Source organism: Varroa destructor, unplaced genomic scaffold, assembly GCF_002443255.2.
Source record: "Varroa destructor unplaced genomic scaffold, Vdes_3.0 BEIS01000001.1, whole genome shotgun sequence".
Classification (NCBI taxonomy): domain Eukaryota; kingdom Metazoa; phylum Arthropoda; class Arachnida; order Mesostigmata; family Varroidae; genus Varroa; species Varroa destructor.
In genome coordinates this window covers 8527151-8545524 of record NW_019211454.1, presented here as the reverse complement: position 1 = coordinate 8545524, position 18374 = coordinate 8527151, and the positions used below count along the sequence as shown (strand labels likewise).

Here is an 18374-nt window from a genome sequence, read left to right as displayed (position 1 = left end):
GCGAAGGGAAGACACGCTTGGCCGCAAAGTTGTCGTTGATCGCTTTACCGACGGACGTAAATCGCAAGTGTTTGGGACAAATGAAAATAGTTTATATTTTGAGGGCTATGTTTTTGGTTTTTCCTTCAACGGCTTAGCACTAATTTGTAAAAAAGAGTCGATAATTAGCTAAATCCGTACAAATGCAAGTAGGTAAACATTAGAAAGTATGTTTTGAGTGCCAATAACAATCTTACAACGATTCCACAGTGTACGCATAAGACTGTACCAAAAAGCGGTTAATTTTGCGGTCTAATTTACGTTTTCTACTTTGTTACTGCATGAACCGTGCGTTTATTGAGCGAGTATCCTGCAAATCCATAATCAGTCCCGAGTTTATTATGAGCCAAACCATTTTCCAGTTAGAGTAATATTAACGAGGACTTGTTGACGAATCTCTGCCGTTAACAATGTCAATATCATTGTTAGGTTGTTGCCACTTTTCGTACAGCCTCGGTTACTGCAGAACTTCTGTAACTTCATCTATTTAACATCCCTTAGCTAATAATTACTTAAAAGTTACCTCTAAAATTATACCCAAAATAGGTTTTTAATTGATGGACAAACGACTAACGACTTGACTTCAGGCTCCGCTGCCAAATAGGACCTCATATATAATGTTTAGTTGACGAAAAAGCATTGACCGTTTCCTTTCCATTAGGTCACATATATGAGACAATGTGGATCGCGTTGGGTTGAAGCCAATGGTTTTTGAAAGTTAAAATTTACAAGTAGTAGATGACTAAAAATGTTGGAACGACTTTGTTCAGGCTAGACATAGAATGGCTTGAAAACGAGTGAAATCTTTGCAAGAGATTGTTATATTTTACAGTTTAATTATGATAAAGACTGATTAGGCCTAAAACAATTGTCTTGTTTATTCGGCACGATGCACCGTTAGAAAAAACAGCCCAAAAATGATCTTATAAATTTAGCTAAAGAAATTTCGTCGTGAATGCCCCTCGTAGTAGTCAACTGATTACGGAAAAAGTCGATAAAATTATTGCGAAAGTTGAACGGTGGCGCGTGAGTAGCCATAATATCCCCAAAGCTCTAAATAGCGGCCGCCAAAAAGTGCCCTTGTCTGCCACATGAATCGACGCAAAAGGACTAACTCGATCGTATTTCCATCTGCGAAACTCCGCACAAGCGAAATCGAGTGACTTTTAAAACCGTTCGATAAAAGGTAATAGAATGTCGATCACATACGAGAGTTGTATGTAAATAAAAAGAATTAAAAATATGTACCCATGATTTGTTGCAAAGCCCGGACCGGCGCTGAAGAAGATGATGTGTTTGTTAAGATTGGATAGAGTCGTACATTATAGGTCGGCGCCACCTTGCGGCACGATTGATCCGGGCCTCTACTGTCGTCAAATAATAGGATCACAATAGCCATTGTTAGAAATCAACCACAAAAACTATCGTCTTCGACGATGGCAGCAGCGGACCTTATACATCCATCTATAGCTGTTACTCGGCAAAAAATGAAGAGAACTTAGATAAGAAATTTTAATACATTTCTATATAGCTCGGATTTGGCACCGTCATCTGTGACCGTCTCTGCAGAAGTTTCTTAATGATCTTAATTTGTTTTCGATGGAGGGATGCAAAAGTCATTTGTTGCAATTTTTGTCCAGAAACCACAAAAGTGCTACCGCGATGAGATTATGGCATTATTAGAAAAATAGCAGTAGGTGATCGATCGAAACGACACATATTTAGCTTTGCAACATTATTCTAAGAGATAAAAAAAAAAAAAGCATATGCTTCAATTTCGGCTTGAAAATTATCAGTCCTTGTGAGCCAATACTCAAGGCAAGGTCGATATTTAGTGAATGCGTGTCGACGTAACAGGACAGCTTTAGGGCTTATATGTCCGTAGGCCCATGAACCTACATGTGTGCGCAGCTTAAGAAATATTGCAACGATAAGCATTAACTATATAGTCTAATCAATGATATAGAGCCCTTAGATCATTTTATAACTAAGTACTTCGGACAGCAACGCTTCATGGGGCTCACGTACAGCTCTATGAGTTTACTTCTACGCATGACTCAAAAATAAGTGAAATGATAGTTTTGTACACGAAGTAGCTTTCGAGTAAAAAAAGCTTTATTAAACACTGAGTCACTGACCGTCCGATCCAGTGACAGCGAGATACTTGAAAAGTCTGAATTTTTCATCATTATACATATATATAGACATTATATCATATTATCCCAAATTGATAGTGAAACACAAATAGAAAAAGCCAGCCATGAAGTAAGCAGTTGCTGATATTTCGCTGACCGACATACCGTAAACTGTTTTCGAATTGTAGTGGTTTCGTGTGACGTTCGTGTTACTTTGTCACTTATCGCCTCTAATCTCATTCTTATTCTCGACCCCGATCACTGTCATCACCGATTTCGTGATTGTCTATGGCCAAAGCAACAAGCACAGCTATCAGTAAAACCGTCACGGTTACATTGTTTCTAATACAGTTCATTTTTTGCTTTCAGACAACTTTCTGTATCCTGCCGCCGCAAGCAACAAGCGGTAGCAGTAAAAGTAAATTTTTATCAGGTACCAACTGTCATCAGCAGAAGTTATGAACGCCATTCACTGGCTGTGTTCGCCCTATAGGTCACAGGCCACTCGAAGCTACTACGTGATGATCTTAGCTGGGTAGTAGATTTCCGCGTGTACAGATACGATCGTAATCTTGGTGATGGTCGTATTGGCGGCCGTTCGTTCGAGAGCTTTCGACTGCTCCACGATGTCGTTGAGAGCTTTTCTTTTTTTTTTTTTTCTTTTTTTTTGAACTCTCCTGCGTGAGACAGCTGTTTTTTGCCTACTGAAATAGATTATGGTCTATTCTGGGCCGCAGATACGTTCACGTTGCTAGAATGACATGCGGGGCATAGACACGGATATCTGTGTGGAGGGCTCTAGAACACGCCAGGTCGTCTAGGGTCAAGTTCCGCACGTCAGATAGGAATTAAGAAGCAGTATAACTAATACTCATCACAGTAATGATACCGAATGTAGATGTTTCGTATAGCGATTGGAATCATAAAGATAAATTCCGTCCCATTGGAACAAGGACAGAGGCAAATTGCATGACACATAGTCCAGTTCCATCGAATTGCATGCACACGGTTGCTCACAATATATGGGTTAATTTATACGTACATTTGTAGCTGCAATAGTGATAAATTAAGATGTTATACGCGTAATTTGTATATAGATATATACAAATTATTGCCAGCAGGATCATCAGTCGATGTTTTTGTTTCCATTGCCAGATAAACGCGTTTCCTTGACGGTTACAGACGTCGGGTCCCTGCCATTTCTAACCAAATCATAAATTATCATACATGTGTGTATTCTAATGGATCGCGACGTCAACAAATATTTCGTAATAACGAACAGCTTTGTCATTTCTATGCGATAAACAAGCAACCGGCACTAATGATTTCGTTACTCACTTACTTGATTCAGCATATCTATCGCGTCCAAAAACTTTGTTTTATAAAAGCGTTTTCTTGGTTTTTCAAGCGTTTCGTTTGGCCTGCGGTCGTTGGCATTGGGTGCGACAAATTGGGTACAATTAACATGGTGAACGATACAAAAATGTACTCTGTACGCCGTTAGCCTTTAATCTTAATTGTCAACTTCATTCTCTTCACGTAAACTGTTAGTATTATGTCGGCACAATAGATTTACTTTTCTTTTTTTAGGACAGCGTCTGCAGTTGCTCAGACCATGCTGGTAACTGAGAACGTTGGCCTAGTTGGTGGTTAGCGAGGTGTCAAACGCTGTCACTACGCTGTACGTACGGCATTTATCAGAATTGTCTATTCGCCGCAACAAAGCCAACCGCCGTACTGTTTATGCTTTTCGACAATTACAGTTTATACGAGATTGACAAATTTTCACTGGTGCAACTGCGACGTGACAGCTGACTGAAGTTTATACGCTTAAAAAAACGTTTTTCTGCGCGCCTGCGCAAGCCAGACGTTGCAAATCGGGAGCAAGATGGCCTCTTTGATGCACGAGCATTCTCCGCAAGGAAACGACCGCTGCCAAACTTAATTAATAGACTATTCTAGTCACATCGCGCATGCGTCGATATCGTCTCAGGACCTTGACGAGAAACGCGTAACAAGACGGCTACGTATATCATCGGCACTGAAAAGTAGTTGAAGTTGCATTAATTAGCCTCGGGGCAAAACGTCTTCCTCTCTAATAATTCACTAATAACAATTTTCTGATGAAGTGCGGTCAGAACAGACGACGCGGAGTAACGCGCGGTCGAAATAACACGTACTTTTTTTATTTTTAAACAAAACAACGACGACGGCAACAACAACAATTTGAAGGAATTACGTTTGCAAGTTAATCGCGATTGGCTAGAGCGCCAATGACGTGGGCTTTTCAGAGAGGCATCGGCTCTGCTTATAGGAGCATTATTTCCTGCCCCAACAGGGTGGGTCCCATCTGTCATCAAGTTCGTGACGGACAAACGCTTCGGCGAAACTATGGCGCTTCTGAACACCGTGGTGGTGGTGGCTGTATCGGCGATGATTGGTTAATCAGTCAGCTTGCAAGGCACATTCGTCGACCATACGCATGCTGAGAAACAGCCGCAATAGTAACTAGATCGTAAAACACTCGAGGTGGTGCGAAGCGAAAAGTGCTAGGAGAGGCAAAAGCATTAGGTACCCCAGAAATTAAATAGCTGATATAGCTATTAATGCCACACATGTAAATCGCATTAAAAGGACGCAGTATTGACGTCGGTCGAGAACAATAATATTCCGTACGAACTAGTAGATACGTTACGACAGAAAGCAATGCCGATAAGATAGCGACAGAGAGGGAAGGTCGTACCGATTATCTATTCAATTACTGTGCCATTGTAGATATTCATTCAATTGGGCAAATTGAATGCACTATTATTTCCAGAATACCGAATAAATCCTGCGTTATGTACTCCATGCATGTATCGTAAATGTTGACGTTTAGCGGAAGCTATGACGCATTTTTTTTTTTTTTTTTTCTGTATGCAACACAAAAGCTTGCAGTGTATAGTTGATATCACGATTTTGTGCCCTTGCCATCCGTCTCATTGTAGCGGCATTCGCGTCATAACGGTAATCTCATCTTGGCACTAATGTAACACCTCCCAATAAAAAAACGCCCAAAATAGTGAAACCTATAAGTTTTAGGATTTCCGCTGAAATAGTCCTATTTATGTTCGGCCTTTCCCCACATTGGTTGAAGGGCAATTAGAGCTTTCCCATTATCGTTCTTCGACCACGAGCGAAATATTGTCGCCAACTTTTCGAAGAAGTACTGTCCAAATTATTGGCTTCCTATACCTATCGCGACTCTCTGAAAAAATAGCAGACATCGAAAATAAAACGACCAAAACGAAAACAGCAACAACAATGTCGTCGATCACGACGGTGCTATTGAAATCATCGAAAGCCAAAAATACACGTCGCGTAGAATACGCCGATCTCAGACTCCACAGCAGTGACTGATCACCGCGATCGCATCACTCGCGCGATCAGTCAGTAGCCGATATCAAGCAATACTATTGGCCTCCTTATACCAGCAGCACCTCGAACGTTGGTCTCTTGTGCAAAACATAATATTGGCATGCCGCTGACTATTTGTTTAGGTTCCGTGCGATCCTTTTTGCTCGATCATTTCTTATCATGATAGGCGTGCTCTGTCACCGTATAGCAACTAGCTTATTTGGCAAATCTATTCGCGGCGAGTCAAGCGACGCGTTGGCTCGATCTTGCACGCCAGGCGTATCGGTAAATGGTTTACCGGTTCGCGGGAAACTTGTAGATACACAACCACAGCCGTGAAATCATTAACTCCAGCAGCAAGCACCGCAAATGTGGCCTTACAAATATACAATATTATATATATAGAATCCATAATAATATTAGAATTAAATAGGGGCAATAAGGTACGACTGGGCTAGAACACACCACGGTAACAGGAACCGGCAACAATGTTTGCGATACTCCGCCCGTCAGCAGGCGAAAAACAATGGTAGAAAATTCTTGGGACCCCACGAGCGCCACCGCCATCACCAGCGTCACTGTTATGACAGACGGCCGCTACAAACGTTACCACAGCATTGAACAGGGGTTGCGAAGCACCTTAATGTGCTTGTGACTTAGTCGGTATACTCGCGACATCGGGCCACGACTTCAAGCTGCGGCAGTTAGACCATAGTTTTGATTCTGTATAGGTAAAAGTTACATGCAGAGGTACCAAGTGAAATTGGCCTAAAATAGGTTGAGGGCAGAAGTCACAGCAAACTACTCCCTTAGCGGGCGTTTAGCAAGTAACGTGATTCATTGCAGGCAAGCCGAATTCAATTGGATCACCAAAGTAAAGATCGTTCGAACTTGATCGCCACTACGCCAAACTGTAAACGGCGTATGCTGACCACACGAAAGCATGGAGCCTCCGTAAGGTAAAGCTATAATAAGAACAACAGCAACCTAGACAGAAAAGGAAAGTTAAAGTTCCAGCCCCAACAAAAACGAGAAAACTGTCGCCGCATGGTGATAACTACAAAAAGTGGCCTAAGCCATACCCATACATCGGGACCAGCTTTGTATTCGCCGGCCATTCCTTTGTTATGATGAAATGTCACGTTTTTGCATTTGAAACTTTCGGTTTTTAGCCTGCGACGGCAGCGCTCGTGGCATAAGGCGGTCATAGAAGGTTCAGTGCATGGTTACAATGTACAGATCTTTGTTGTACGGAGCGGCTTCAGCAGAGGCATAGTGAACAAACTTATAGTGTCAACCTTGGGCTCATTTAACGCCTAATTATATACATAACACTCAGCTAGACTTGCGATGAGCTTTTCGTTATGTCCATGTTGTTTGTGTAAGCTTTTGGCGAATTTGAAAGGCAGGAAACATAGACGGGGACGGGAACGAGACTTTTAGTCAAACACTTTTGAAATAGGCTATCGTTAATATTGCAAGTAACAATTAACTTTACTCTGCATTGAATAGTTGATGCTACGCATGAACTGTAGTTCTAAACATACAATATTAACCGAATTTTCCTCTCTGTAATAATACCGTTATCCAGAGTTTGTATTTGCCGCAAATTAAGGCCTTCTCAAAGGAACTGAAGTATGAAATCGTATTTAGTCCTGTCGCTTGTTGCTCAGGGTTAAATACCCGACTAGGCCGTAGCGTTAGAACGAATTGTGTGTGATAGTTACCATGACTCAAACAAATCCACTTTTATCTTTTTTTCAAAAGGCATCTTCGACAAAGGATTGGCTTTTAAAATTGCACTAATTTTAGCATAAAGCCACGCAATAGTCCATTTTCGTCCTTTCGGGACCCCAGAGAATAGCCGCTGTGACCCTGCTAGCATTCACGCCCCCCAGAGAAGCTTTGGCCAGCTAATATAATATGCCGATACCTATTCTAGCAGCAAGATAGGAGTGCCTTCTTGTTATAGCTGTTAGCCCTGCATTTACAGGATGACACTTCACATGGCGGTCTAACAATTGCCGGGTCAAAAGGAACGCTTCGCAAATCAGACACGTCTGTCAAATACGTGAAGATTTGTCGAACCGCAACAGTATTTAGAAATAAAAAATGCTACCTATTCACAAGATTAACTGGTTCGTTATAGCTAATCTTAGACGTTACCCGTTATTTCTTCATAGACCAAATACAGACTGCGACGATTACAGAAATTAGGGATATACCTTGAAACATTCGACTTGAATTCAGTTCTATTTGTAACTGCCGTAAAAGTGAGTTTTTAATTAGTTTGTAACGTAGTGTAGCTTTTTTTTTAACGAACAAATCTAAAAAAAACAGGCAACACCTCATCGAAATAACACGAGGGGACTTTAAAGTGATCGGGCCTAAAAAAGGTAACCAGTAACAGGCCTATAGTAAATACCGTCACCAACCGTACCGTAAAGAAATATCTGTACCGAGAGGATTCTGTTTCAATTTTAGTCTTATTATACTGCTCTGCTATTATTAGAAAGCGCTATAGTCGAGCGCTTAGTTTTTGTTTTTTGTGTTGAACGGTTCAAGGAACAATGATTGTGAAAATGACGATAGTATAGAAAATAGTAAAAATAAAGAAATCGCATATATATTTGGATACAGAAATCATACAGCAGTAAATCTGCGCTGCTTTCATTGTCAGGTGCAGTCTAAAAGAAGATCAGTCGAACGGGTGTTTCTCAGCCGATCCAAAATTTTTTATGTCCCGTTTATCACAAATAGATCCAAAACTGTTCATGGTTACGTAATTAAATGGAATAAGAAATCTGCAAAAGGAAGTAAAGCCAAACTGGGAAATAACACGCAAGCACCTGCGCTAGATTTTCAGTGCGTAGTAGTAGCAGTAGTCCGTCCCCCACAAAAAAAGTCTTACGTACAGAACGTACAACGATATAATATTAATGTGTCAGGTATATAAAAGCAAATACGTCAACCGTCTGCAGCTTAATTTTTATTCTATCTATAATAAAAGGCTCTAGTATTAGAACCGTTCGAGCTTTCTATCAATCGGTAGCGTATCGTTTCGCCGGGTCGGATTATATCACAGGGTTAGGTACCATTTTCAAGGGGATTGTTCCCAGACAGGTGCATCGTGGTTAGAGAGAATAGTACGAATATCATAGTATTGAAACAGCCCACATTGTATAGCTAGTTTCCTTCATATCTCACACGGGCGAACACAATACCGATGTGTTTTGGGCGTAAACTTCTACGGGTCGCAAGGGTTCACGATGAATAGTTTCTAAGTAAAACATCTCCACGAGTCAAATAAAGCAAACAATTCAACAACCGCTAATTGAAACACAACAAATGTCGTAGGCCAGCTTAGCACTTCGTGTAAGAAGGCAGAACTGTCGAACGATATGTTTTTGTCAAAAAAAAAAACTTCTACCTCACTTGTACACCTGTACACGCATATGCGTATACACGTATGTCGAACGTTCTCGTCCAACTGCCAGCAGTGATTTCGGCTAATACTGAGAACATTTATTTTCTGGCATACAATCCCATACTGGGGCTTGTTGTGTTTTTTTTCTATCCAAGATCGATATTCTCATACGATCAGCACTGGTCGAGGTATCTCCGCCATAGGACAACTCGTTCGCTTTCTTTTCATAGCGTAATATACACGACATCGCCCGTTCTGCTGTATTATGAAGTCTGGTAAAATAGATCCGAGCCGAAACGTTATCGTTAGAGGTGGGCGCTCTCTTGCGATCGATGATGAAACAGCGCTTGTTAGCGCACAGATTAGGTTGGCAACGCCATTTGTCGACTATTGTTATCTCCGACTATTGAACCCGCACCAGTGGTAGACTATTATACTATCGTTTATATACAGTTGTAAATACAACGGTCAATGTGACAAAGCGACCCTTTACAGGTTGAGTCTTTTAAAAATGAACGGCCTCAAAAATCAATTTATGCATAGTTTTCTAAGCAGCGCCTATTCGGCCGTCGACTATAGAGGGCAACTGATTCCAACATGGAATCGCGTATCGCTAATCTAATGAAACAGTACGGCTATTGTACATAGTTAACGAGCGTCTCACGATACCGAGCCACTGCGTCTGCAGACATTTCAGTGCTCGTTTGTTTACCTGTTCGTACGAACAATGTACTTACTGAGTAGTATAATTAAAATATAAGTGTACGACAAGCTGGATATTTTATGTGCGGCTTGTATAGCGTATATATATCTACGTAACGACTTGTTTGATGATTTGCTATATCTGGTAATAATTACACAGTTTCAGGCAATAGAAACACAAGCCACCTCAGACGTCAACGTGTGACTGACAAATATCATCTGAGAATGTCGTACCACAGTACAAAAAGTAATCGAAACACTGGCCGAACTCACTGCTCTGATAAGTTCAGATGTTTATCTTTTGCCCCGCTCACCGAACCTGACTGATTTGTCAAGCAGGCCTCTTCCGTACGTTTTGTACATTGTCACCTACCGAGCTCTGTCTCTATTTGGTTCGTTTATATCCGGCTTGAGCATGATTATCATCGACATCATCATAACCGCCGGCGTGCTTTACCTACGTAGGCTGGGAGCCAACGCTTTGTCGCTCGTTTGCGTCTTGCTGTTGCCCGAGCTTCATTCATTTCTCTTCAGGTAGTCCCTAACCAACTGTGAAGGTCGTTAGATATCAGCCACTGTTGCTTGGCGTCAACGAATCCAGATTTACTGCCACTTACGGCGACGGGATGGGTCGGGTTGTGAACAGCAAGAGAAGATGGAAAAAGGCAACCGTTATCCGACCACCGCAGCGGCGATTGCTGTTCAATAGGTAGCAGACCTGCGCCCGGGGGTCGTACCGATTCCCGCTGATGCCGACGCCACTACCGCCGCTGCTGATGCGTACGACACGAACAACCTTTTTGCGAATCTGCAGCGAATCAACCAGTTCGGCAGGCTTCACGTGGTGGGCCGTGCGTCAGTCGTAGGAAGCCTAGCTGAAAAAGATGATTTCTTCTGTGTTCAAGCAAGAAGGAACAGTAGAAATAAGGACGAGCAAGTCCAATCCCGATCACCGACGGCAATCTGATCAGACGTTAATAACCAGGACAGCAGCAACGAAGTGATACGAAGAATATTAATACCAAATTGTTCCATTACAAAGCAAGAATCCTGCAGTGACTAACTCTCGGATATCAGTACGTAGCTGTTGTTATGTTTCGTCGTCTTTGTTGTTATCGATGTTGTCGCTGACTTTGGACGCACGCTTCCAAAAGGCTTCGATGGAAACCCTTCTTTGGTTCGTCAAATATTATAGAAACCACCGCCATTGCCCTTGTCCCTGTGCGTGGGAGTGGTCGCGACCATTGCATGCCAGACTATGGCAAAGAGGGAAGCCATACGTTCGCTAACTCATCAACGATGAATACCCTATTGCAGCCATTGATCTACAGGCTTTCAATGGACCACAGCTGCCCCAGCGAACCCGTTATATGCGATATTCTTACGTACGGCATATGTACACATATTCAGTGATAATATATGGCGCCATGCGAGAATGCATCGGCAACAAAAGGGTCTGTTACGGTAAAAAGAGCCATAACACTTACTGTATTTTAGGTGCAAGATGGCATTAGTCAGTATGCTGTATCGCCGTATAATCAGTCACGGGGCAGATCACTCGCAGCGGCTACCCGCTGTTCGGAGCGATACGTAACGCACCAAGGGAATATGCGCGGAGCAAACGTTGATTCCCGGTACTAGATCGTTAGTTGCTAAGGCGATCTCATTACACAACGTCTTTAATTATGTCTGTCCGTATGTATTGTGGGTTTCAGTAGCTCACCCAGTAAAAACACCGTGTGCAAACTGTGTACGCGACTGTTATAAAATTAATTTTTTCGTTTCTTTCATATTATCTGCGTTGAAGCAACTTAATCATATAGACCTTAGTAATAGGCTGACAGGTACTCGCTCCTCCTAGTGATAATAAACACAGTGTGAATACTATTTTTTCAGCAGTAGACTGGAAAAGTTACACCTCCGTTCTGTATTACTAGACGTCTCGTCATCCCCATTGTTAATCCTGTTTATAAAGCTACGTAATTATAATAAGTATAAATTATATATATATATTATTTTCCAGTTGCCATTTCGTATCCCGTTTATTGTTGCTATTACTGTTGCTTCCAATGTTCCTTTTTTCGTTTCCTCCTGACTGTCGTCTTTTGCATGCGTCTGTACATTTTACTTGGCTTTCTCTTTCCAGTCCACTAATCAGCTATACTCTCGGCAATAAGACAGGGAGACCTAGCGTCCGCTTCTTTATATTAATGAACTGAAAGTCATGAACAAACGACATCTCCACAACGAAAACGACGACGATAATAACAGCAGAGAATTACAACAGCGATGACAGCTTCAGACAAAAGAGAGAGGGGGGCAGACGGTCACAAGTCGCCATCGTTGCCCAGCTGCCCGTAGGGCAACAACTCGAAAGCTACCGATCACCGAAAACGGCTGCGTCGGAAAGTGACGGAAGCAGCAGCAGCGGCCGCGATACCAGCAGAAACGGCCTTGAGCCGCTAAAATCTGAAAGAATGAGTAAAGGTTGCTGATTTACTTTGCCGTCCTGCCATTGGACACTTTTCGCGAGCTTGCGATGCATCGAGAGATAGTGAGACGCTTATGTGCGACGCGTCGACGGACACTAATACCGACTGGAGCAAATGCCCATTGAGCTGCGCCTCCTGCTGCGTCTACGTATCATAGTTAAGACGATTGCCGCCCCACGGGCTCATAGCTGGTATTATAACAAAGTTCGACTACCATATATTCGCCGTTAGTTCGCACAGCTGAAGCTCGCATAGTTGGCAGCAGCAGCAGCAAGAGCTGCCTGACGCTACAGCGTCTGCTGCCCTTATCGCTCCCGTAGTCGTTTGCGAAATGCACCCAGCGGCACTTCCGAATATCCTCTACTGTCTGCGCGTTCATTTCGAAGACTTGCCCGCTCGCCGGTCCGTCATAGCATTAACTATAAATTGTTGTTACTGTAGATTCTGGAACGTTGAACGGACGACCAAACGGCACCGTCTAGTATATGATTACTTCGACGATTTGTATGAGTACGATGCATTCGGGCCAAGTGGCACGATCGGCGGGGCCTATATGGCGAACATAAAAGGAAACGCTTAAAGCTAACCGAGATAGCGGCAGTCACTAGTGCTGCATATCTTAAATAGTAGCGTTATTTCGGTGTGCAATGGAAGCGCACAATCAAAAGTTTCCTTTGTCATAATGCCAAAGACGGGTACAGCTGCCGCGAGGAGAGTCCTACTTCGGTGGGGTATAGCTATAGGTGCGCCAGGAGCAGCTAGAGGGTGAAAACCTGGCCAAGATCACAATCGAAGACATACGATTGAACAATGGCGGAAACTTTTCACGGTATGAGAGAATGCTTTATTTGTCACCGAATTGGAGGTGTTGCTGATCATTTGATAATGACGGTGTTCACTTAACGCTCTATTATCTAGATCAGTTTTGCTGTTTGCGTCTGCTGTGTATGCGATATAACTGGTAGTGGACAGAGGGACTCGACGCCTGCGTCCGAGTCGATTGTTCTCAACGAATAGTTTGCCTTACTTGTCCTCTAACTTCATTGTACGCAACCTTTGTTATCTGCTACATTTTAAAGGAACGCTGCTCGTACCCTTAGTCAGAAGCCAAGCAAAATCATACGCAGCAATGCTACTTAGGTAGTTTTGCTATCCATAGCTTGCTTTGCATCCCACTGGTGTCTACTGTTTGTTATCTCTGTTAATTTACGGTACGAGCCGAGAACGTTTCCCTCTGATTTTCTTGTTATAGTTCACTTACTACCCTCATCTTTCCAGCCGTACGTCCTATGAGTGCCTGCGGTTTTATTTTACTCATCAATAGCAGGAGAATCATCTCAATGACCACCACCAATCCGCCGAACTGTCGGCGGGAAGAGATCAGTGAGGCTCCGAGACACTTGATTACTATCCATGGTCCGCATGAGAATGCGTCGCGTCCCCTCGCCAGTAGGACAACGTGTCGTGCTAATGCCGCCGTTGGTGTTATGTCACGTTGATTATGCCATCTCGTTTTTTTTTTCTCTAGCACGCTTTGCCTGTTCATCGTTTTCTGTCATAGATATCACTAGACGCATATCGATTGAGTCCGAACAATGCAGTTGATGAGACGTCGGTCGATGTTGCGCGACTTTGTTCCTTTGCGCGATCATCTGATCCAGTGAACTGTCGTAGAGCCAACACTCTTTATATCACGAATAGACAGTGGGTATCACAGCGTTTGGTTAGGCAAGAGCGACCGCGTATTCGACGACACACAGACGCATTCCGCCTTTTTACCGTAACTCGGCGAAAAAGCGCGCAGGAAGCGAAAGCGGCTTACAGAAAGATAAAAAAAAAGTAGACACCTAGCGAAAGACCAGTATTGATTTGTGTTACATGCAGATCTTTAAATTTTTCCCCGAAAAATGCCAACAAACACCCAACGCATTTAACGGTACTACCGGTCTAAAGTTACCCTTTCCGATCCCCGCTTGTCTCCCGTTTCAGTAAATTTAGCACAGCAGCTAAAAATTATATGATGTTGTATACCAGTAATGTGTATATATTCGGGTGTGAGTGTGTGTATTACCTGATCGTCGTTAGGCCCTTCATACTGTGAGTGAACGAGCAGTTCAGTGCTTCTCGGTTTGCGCCTATTTTGGCCGATTGTAATCTCAGCCATCTTTTGCCTCTTCTCCAATTAGACGTCGGCACCGAGAAGATTCGAAAGCCGACGAAAATCGGCCCTGAACCGCACTCCTGTGAACTGGCCACAATGATATCGGAACCTTTCTCTATATCATATTTTCTGTTCTGTGATCTGAAGTCGTGACAGCAATATAGGCTGCTATTTTTCCGGCCAGTGACACGCCAATTTCGTCAGTGCTAACACTAACCACTTGGCCTGCTCCACTTCTATTTTTAATGTTCGTTGTTTATCCGCCCCATTTCAGCTCACCGGCCTGCCAATAGCGAATGAGGTACTCAACTCGTACAGCGACGCTTTAGACATCAGGGGGCTCAGGCATACGACTGTAGAGGAATAGATAGACATACGTTGTACACATTTGTCGAGTATTCGTGCACTATCGCCATTACTCCCGTACTGCGGCTTCAGCTGTCCTGTCGCCACATTCACTGTCACTGTCGCCACTGTCGCCATGGCCAGGGTACCAAACAACATGCCTTGAACGCGCGGGGTCTAGCGCGACCTCCGCACAACCGGTATCAGCTTCGCATTAGCAGAATGGGGCACCACGGTGCTCTGGCGGAGACACAAACACCGGCAGATACTGTCACTATCAGGCGTTATCCGTTATCATCATGACCGATGTCGCCGTTGTTGTTTCTACTGTTGTTATTGTTGTTGACGTCGTCGACCAGTTGCTTTCATCGGCTTCTCGGTTTTTGCTGTATGCATTATATTGTCCTTGTGGTTCTATTTGCTTTGCCTGGCCTGCTATACAGTTTGTGGCCAGACAACGTCCTAACAAACGAGAACAAAACAAACCCTGCCGAAAAGTGTTGGTGCATGTCATACCGTTTATTGCAACGTTGGCGCGCCGCTGCAGAACTCGCACCCGCAGAACCATAACGACTCTAGTGCGTCCTCTTAGGAAGCTAGCTTAACTCAATTATTCATCGGTTCCCTTTTTATCGCGCATCGTATGAGTCAATGCTACCTTCCAGAACGTCTCCCTGGAACCGCGATGTGCGCGATTTTCGCTGCAATGACACCATCAGGAAAATCAATGGTGTATTTCTGCGGATCTCGTTATATCTACAGCCGTTTACAGGAATATATATATATATATACATACTGTACTGAGAAACGCGCTTATTTTATGGTGGCAAAAAAAATTATGTGTACAAAGTAAATGACAATATTAGTATAGATCAAGTACGTGTACCTGTTATTGTGGTGCTATCGCGGCATATTTTTGATCTTGTTTAATACAAAAATAAGAACGATTGTTGCTATAGGAATGCTATATTGTACAGGTGGCGCAGAGAAGATCGGGGTTACAATAAAATCCTAGTTAACTCCCTAAAATTGAAGTCTGGGAGATACCGACCGTTGCAACGTATGCTTATCAATTGAGAGATTCGTAACGATCAATTCATTAAACGAATAGGTACGTTTAAGCAGGAAGCAATATTGGCGTGTCACGTACTAGGGAGGAGTTCTACGTACTCGCTAACATCGTTACTACCAGATATTAGGTGCAAACGTTTGTATTAGGAGAGTGCTTAATAAAATATTTTTTTTACCACTGGTTTTTCGACTGAACTAAGTATTTGCTCAAGGATAAAGCGCCAACATCCCACACATAGAATCTTATTGATTTTTTTTCTGTTAGAAATCGTGAGGATAATCAGTGACAATGGTTTATTTAGCAAGAAACTTAAAATTATCGAGTGACTGCCTTGTTCATTGGATCTGGTTTGCAACGAATAGGAACGTTCTTGTCGAGCACCTCAAGCGTCCCGTTAAAAGATGTCCAGTAATATCACTCGAGTGCTATTGGCCCCATATATGTTATAGAGATTCAGCCTGATAACTATTCTACGTTCGGCTTCGAATGGTCTATACTACATAAACAGTATGACATGTAATACTCTTCGTTGGCATTAGCACTCTGCGCGACCTTACAAATGGTCTAGCATAATCTTATCCCGGATCGAACCGTGCATAACAATGTCACAAATGCAAACTTGTTACCAGCTACCACAAAATGTTGAAAGAGCGTTTGTAAACGGCCATCTTGGAAAAAGTAGGTCGCGCAATTGTCAGCTACTTCCGTTGCCGTTGTTGAGGTTGGGTCTGCTAGCATTGATGATAGCAAATACCTGCCCAGTTCAACCAGCTCGTCTCAGTCATTTGCGACAGATCACCAAAATATATAATCCATGTCTCCTATGCTACGGGCCTGGTGTTCTTCTTGTTCCTTTTGCTGCTTGTAGCGTCATATTATTATTTGCTTAATTATTATCCCCTTTTTCCAGGTCTTCGTCGGGAACGCGCCGTTCCCTGTTTATAGCGTGGCGTACCGTCGATCTTTCAAGTGGCGCATTTGGCGCTCGTAACAACGGCAGCAGCCGAAGGGATTTTATAGTACATGTTATATAATCACATCGTTCATAGCAGCATAAGCGACAACGCAGTCAACAGCCGCAAAACGGGTAACGGCGCATAACGCTGATGATACGATTAAAGGTAACGATGTGAAGGTGAAGAAAAAACAGCTAATAATAACAGCGCAGCGAACACAGCCAGGGTTAGATAGTAAGCGTCTGTTGCTTGTCGCCTTTTGTAGGCATTATGAGCACAGATTGAGCACGTCACTATGTTATTGGGTATTGAGAGGAGCCCCACTGAAGTAACGGTACTTCAGTAACGGTCGCCATAAAAGGTGAACGGTGCTCGTTGTTACCGCTGCTGGGGATTGTAATGCAGAAGGGGGGGAAGGAGGAGGAGGACGATGGCAACTGTGAGTTGATAAATAAAGTGTACTTGATGAGTTTCCTACAGAGATGATTGTCGGATATCTGTTAACGACCGGCGCCACTTACTATAAAAGCTATATAAAATATACATATGTTAGTAATATCGGCCAGAAATCTGGGATAAATACAACAGCAGAAAGCGGAGACGATGAGATCTTCCGAACACTCATGGGGAACATTATTTCTTAGGTTTCACTCACACAAGAAATCAAATAGCTTCGCGTAAATAGCTACATATCATCAAACAGCAATGATAGGTGAAACATAAATATGTAAAAATGTAAACTACTTCGCACGCTACGTTCTTCTAGAATCATCATGCATCGATAAATATGGCAACAAATTCAGAGAAAGTGTAGAATAAAATAGCTTTCGAATAAAATAGTTGTTGAAAACCACACCGGATTAGGTGAAGTCTGCTAAACTACTTTGCTATTTAAGTCCCCATCAAAGTTTATGCAATAAATTGTTAAATTATAGGACCGCGTTGCATGGCCTAGCTCTTGGCCATTAAGCGATTCAGCGGAACTTCTATTGTTGATGTGGAATGGGCTTTTTATTAAGCCACAAAAAATCTCTAAGACAGATTTAGGCCAGTGCCGTCTTGGTTGGCCCAAGATGGCTGGAGAACCAAAGATGGCTGCAGTGATTTAGAGGCGAGCGCTCCACTTTGATCAAAGATGTGACGTTAAGGCTGAATCGTCATTTCCTTTCAACACGTTTTTAAGCTAGGCCATCAGCTAGTAGCTCTAGAGATTTTATGTCGAATGTGTCTTTCTTTGAACTAACTTTTATTGAGCGTCAAAGAGTAATGCCTCTCAGACAAATTCGCATAGCCGAGTAGTCTGTTCCCTCTATAAATGGATTAAGGACTGGCTCATATGCTGAGTAATCCTTCGCGTATTTTGACCAATGCGGGTGTTCTCGGCAGGAAATGATGAACAGACAATAAGTTCTGAGAGCCATATTGAGAACTTGAAAAATGCCTATACTTTGGTTTCGAACCCCGAATTTATTGATTATTCCGTTTTTGCAAAATACTCATCTTAATTTCCACATGGCGATGAAGCGCCATCGTCGTTATGTACGATATTTCATTTTGAGAAGTATGGCCTTGACAGGATAGACATCGGTGCAGATACAATGCTATACCTACAAGCTTCATATGTTTTATAGCGTACGAGGCTCTATGTG

At 42.8% G+C, this 18374-nt stretch overlaps 2 protein-coding genes across 6 annotated transcripts in view; both read right to left on the bottom strand.

Moving 5' to 3' along the window:
* LOC147758207 (uncharacterized) overlaps positions 1–15201 on the bottom strand; it is a 36946-nt gene extending 21745 nt beyond the window's left edge. The window contains exons 1-2 of one of the 3 annotated variants that reach the window (XM_086977163.1): positions 4414–15201; positions 2340–4215 (exon numbers count right to left, since the gene is read on the bottom strand). In XM_086977163.1, the coding sequence (XP_086833289.1) occupies positions 2340–2414 (75 nt within the window). In that variant the 5' untranslated portion in view covers positions 2415–4215; positions 4414–15201. The remainder of the gene's footprint in view (positions 1–2339; positions 4216–4413) is intronic. The other 2 variants (XM_086977162.1, XM_086977164.1) reach the window with 2 other exon arrangements.
* LOC111243513 (uncharacterized) overlaps positions 1–18374 on the bottom strand; it is a 152150-nt gene that overhangs the window by 123807 nt on the left and 9969 nt on the right. The window lies entirely within an intron of this gene.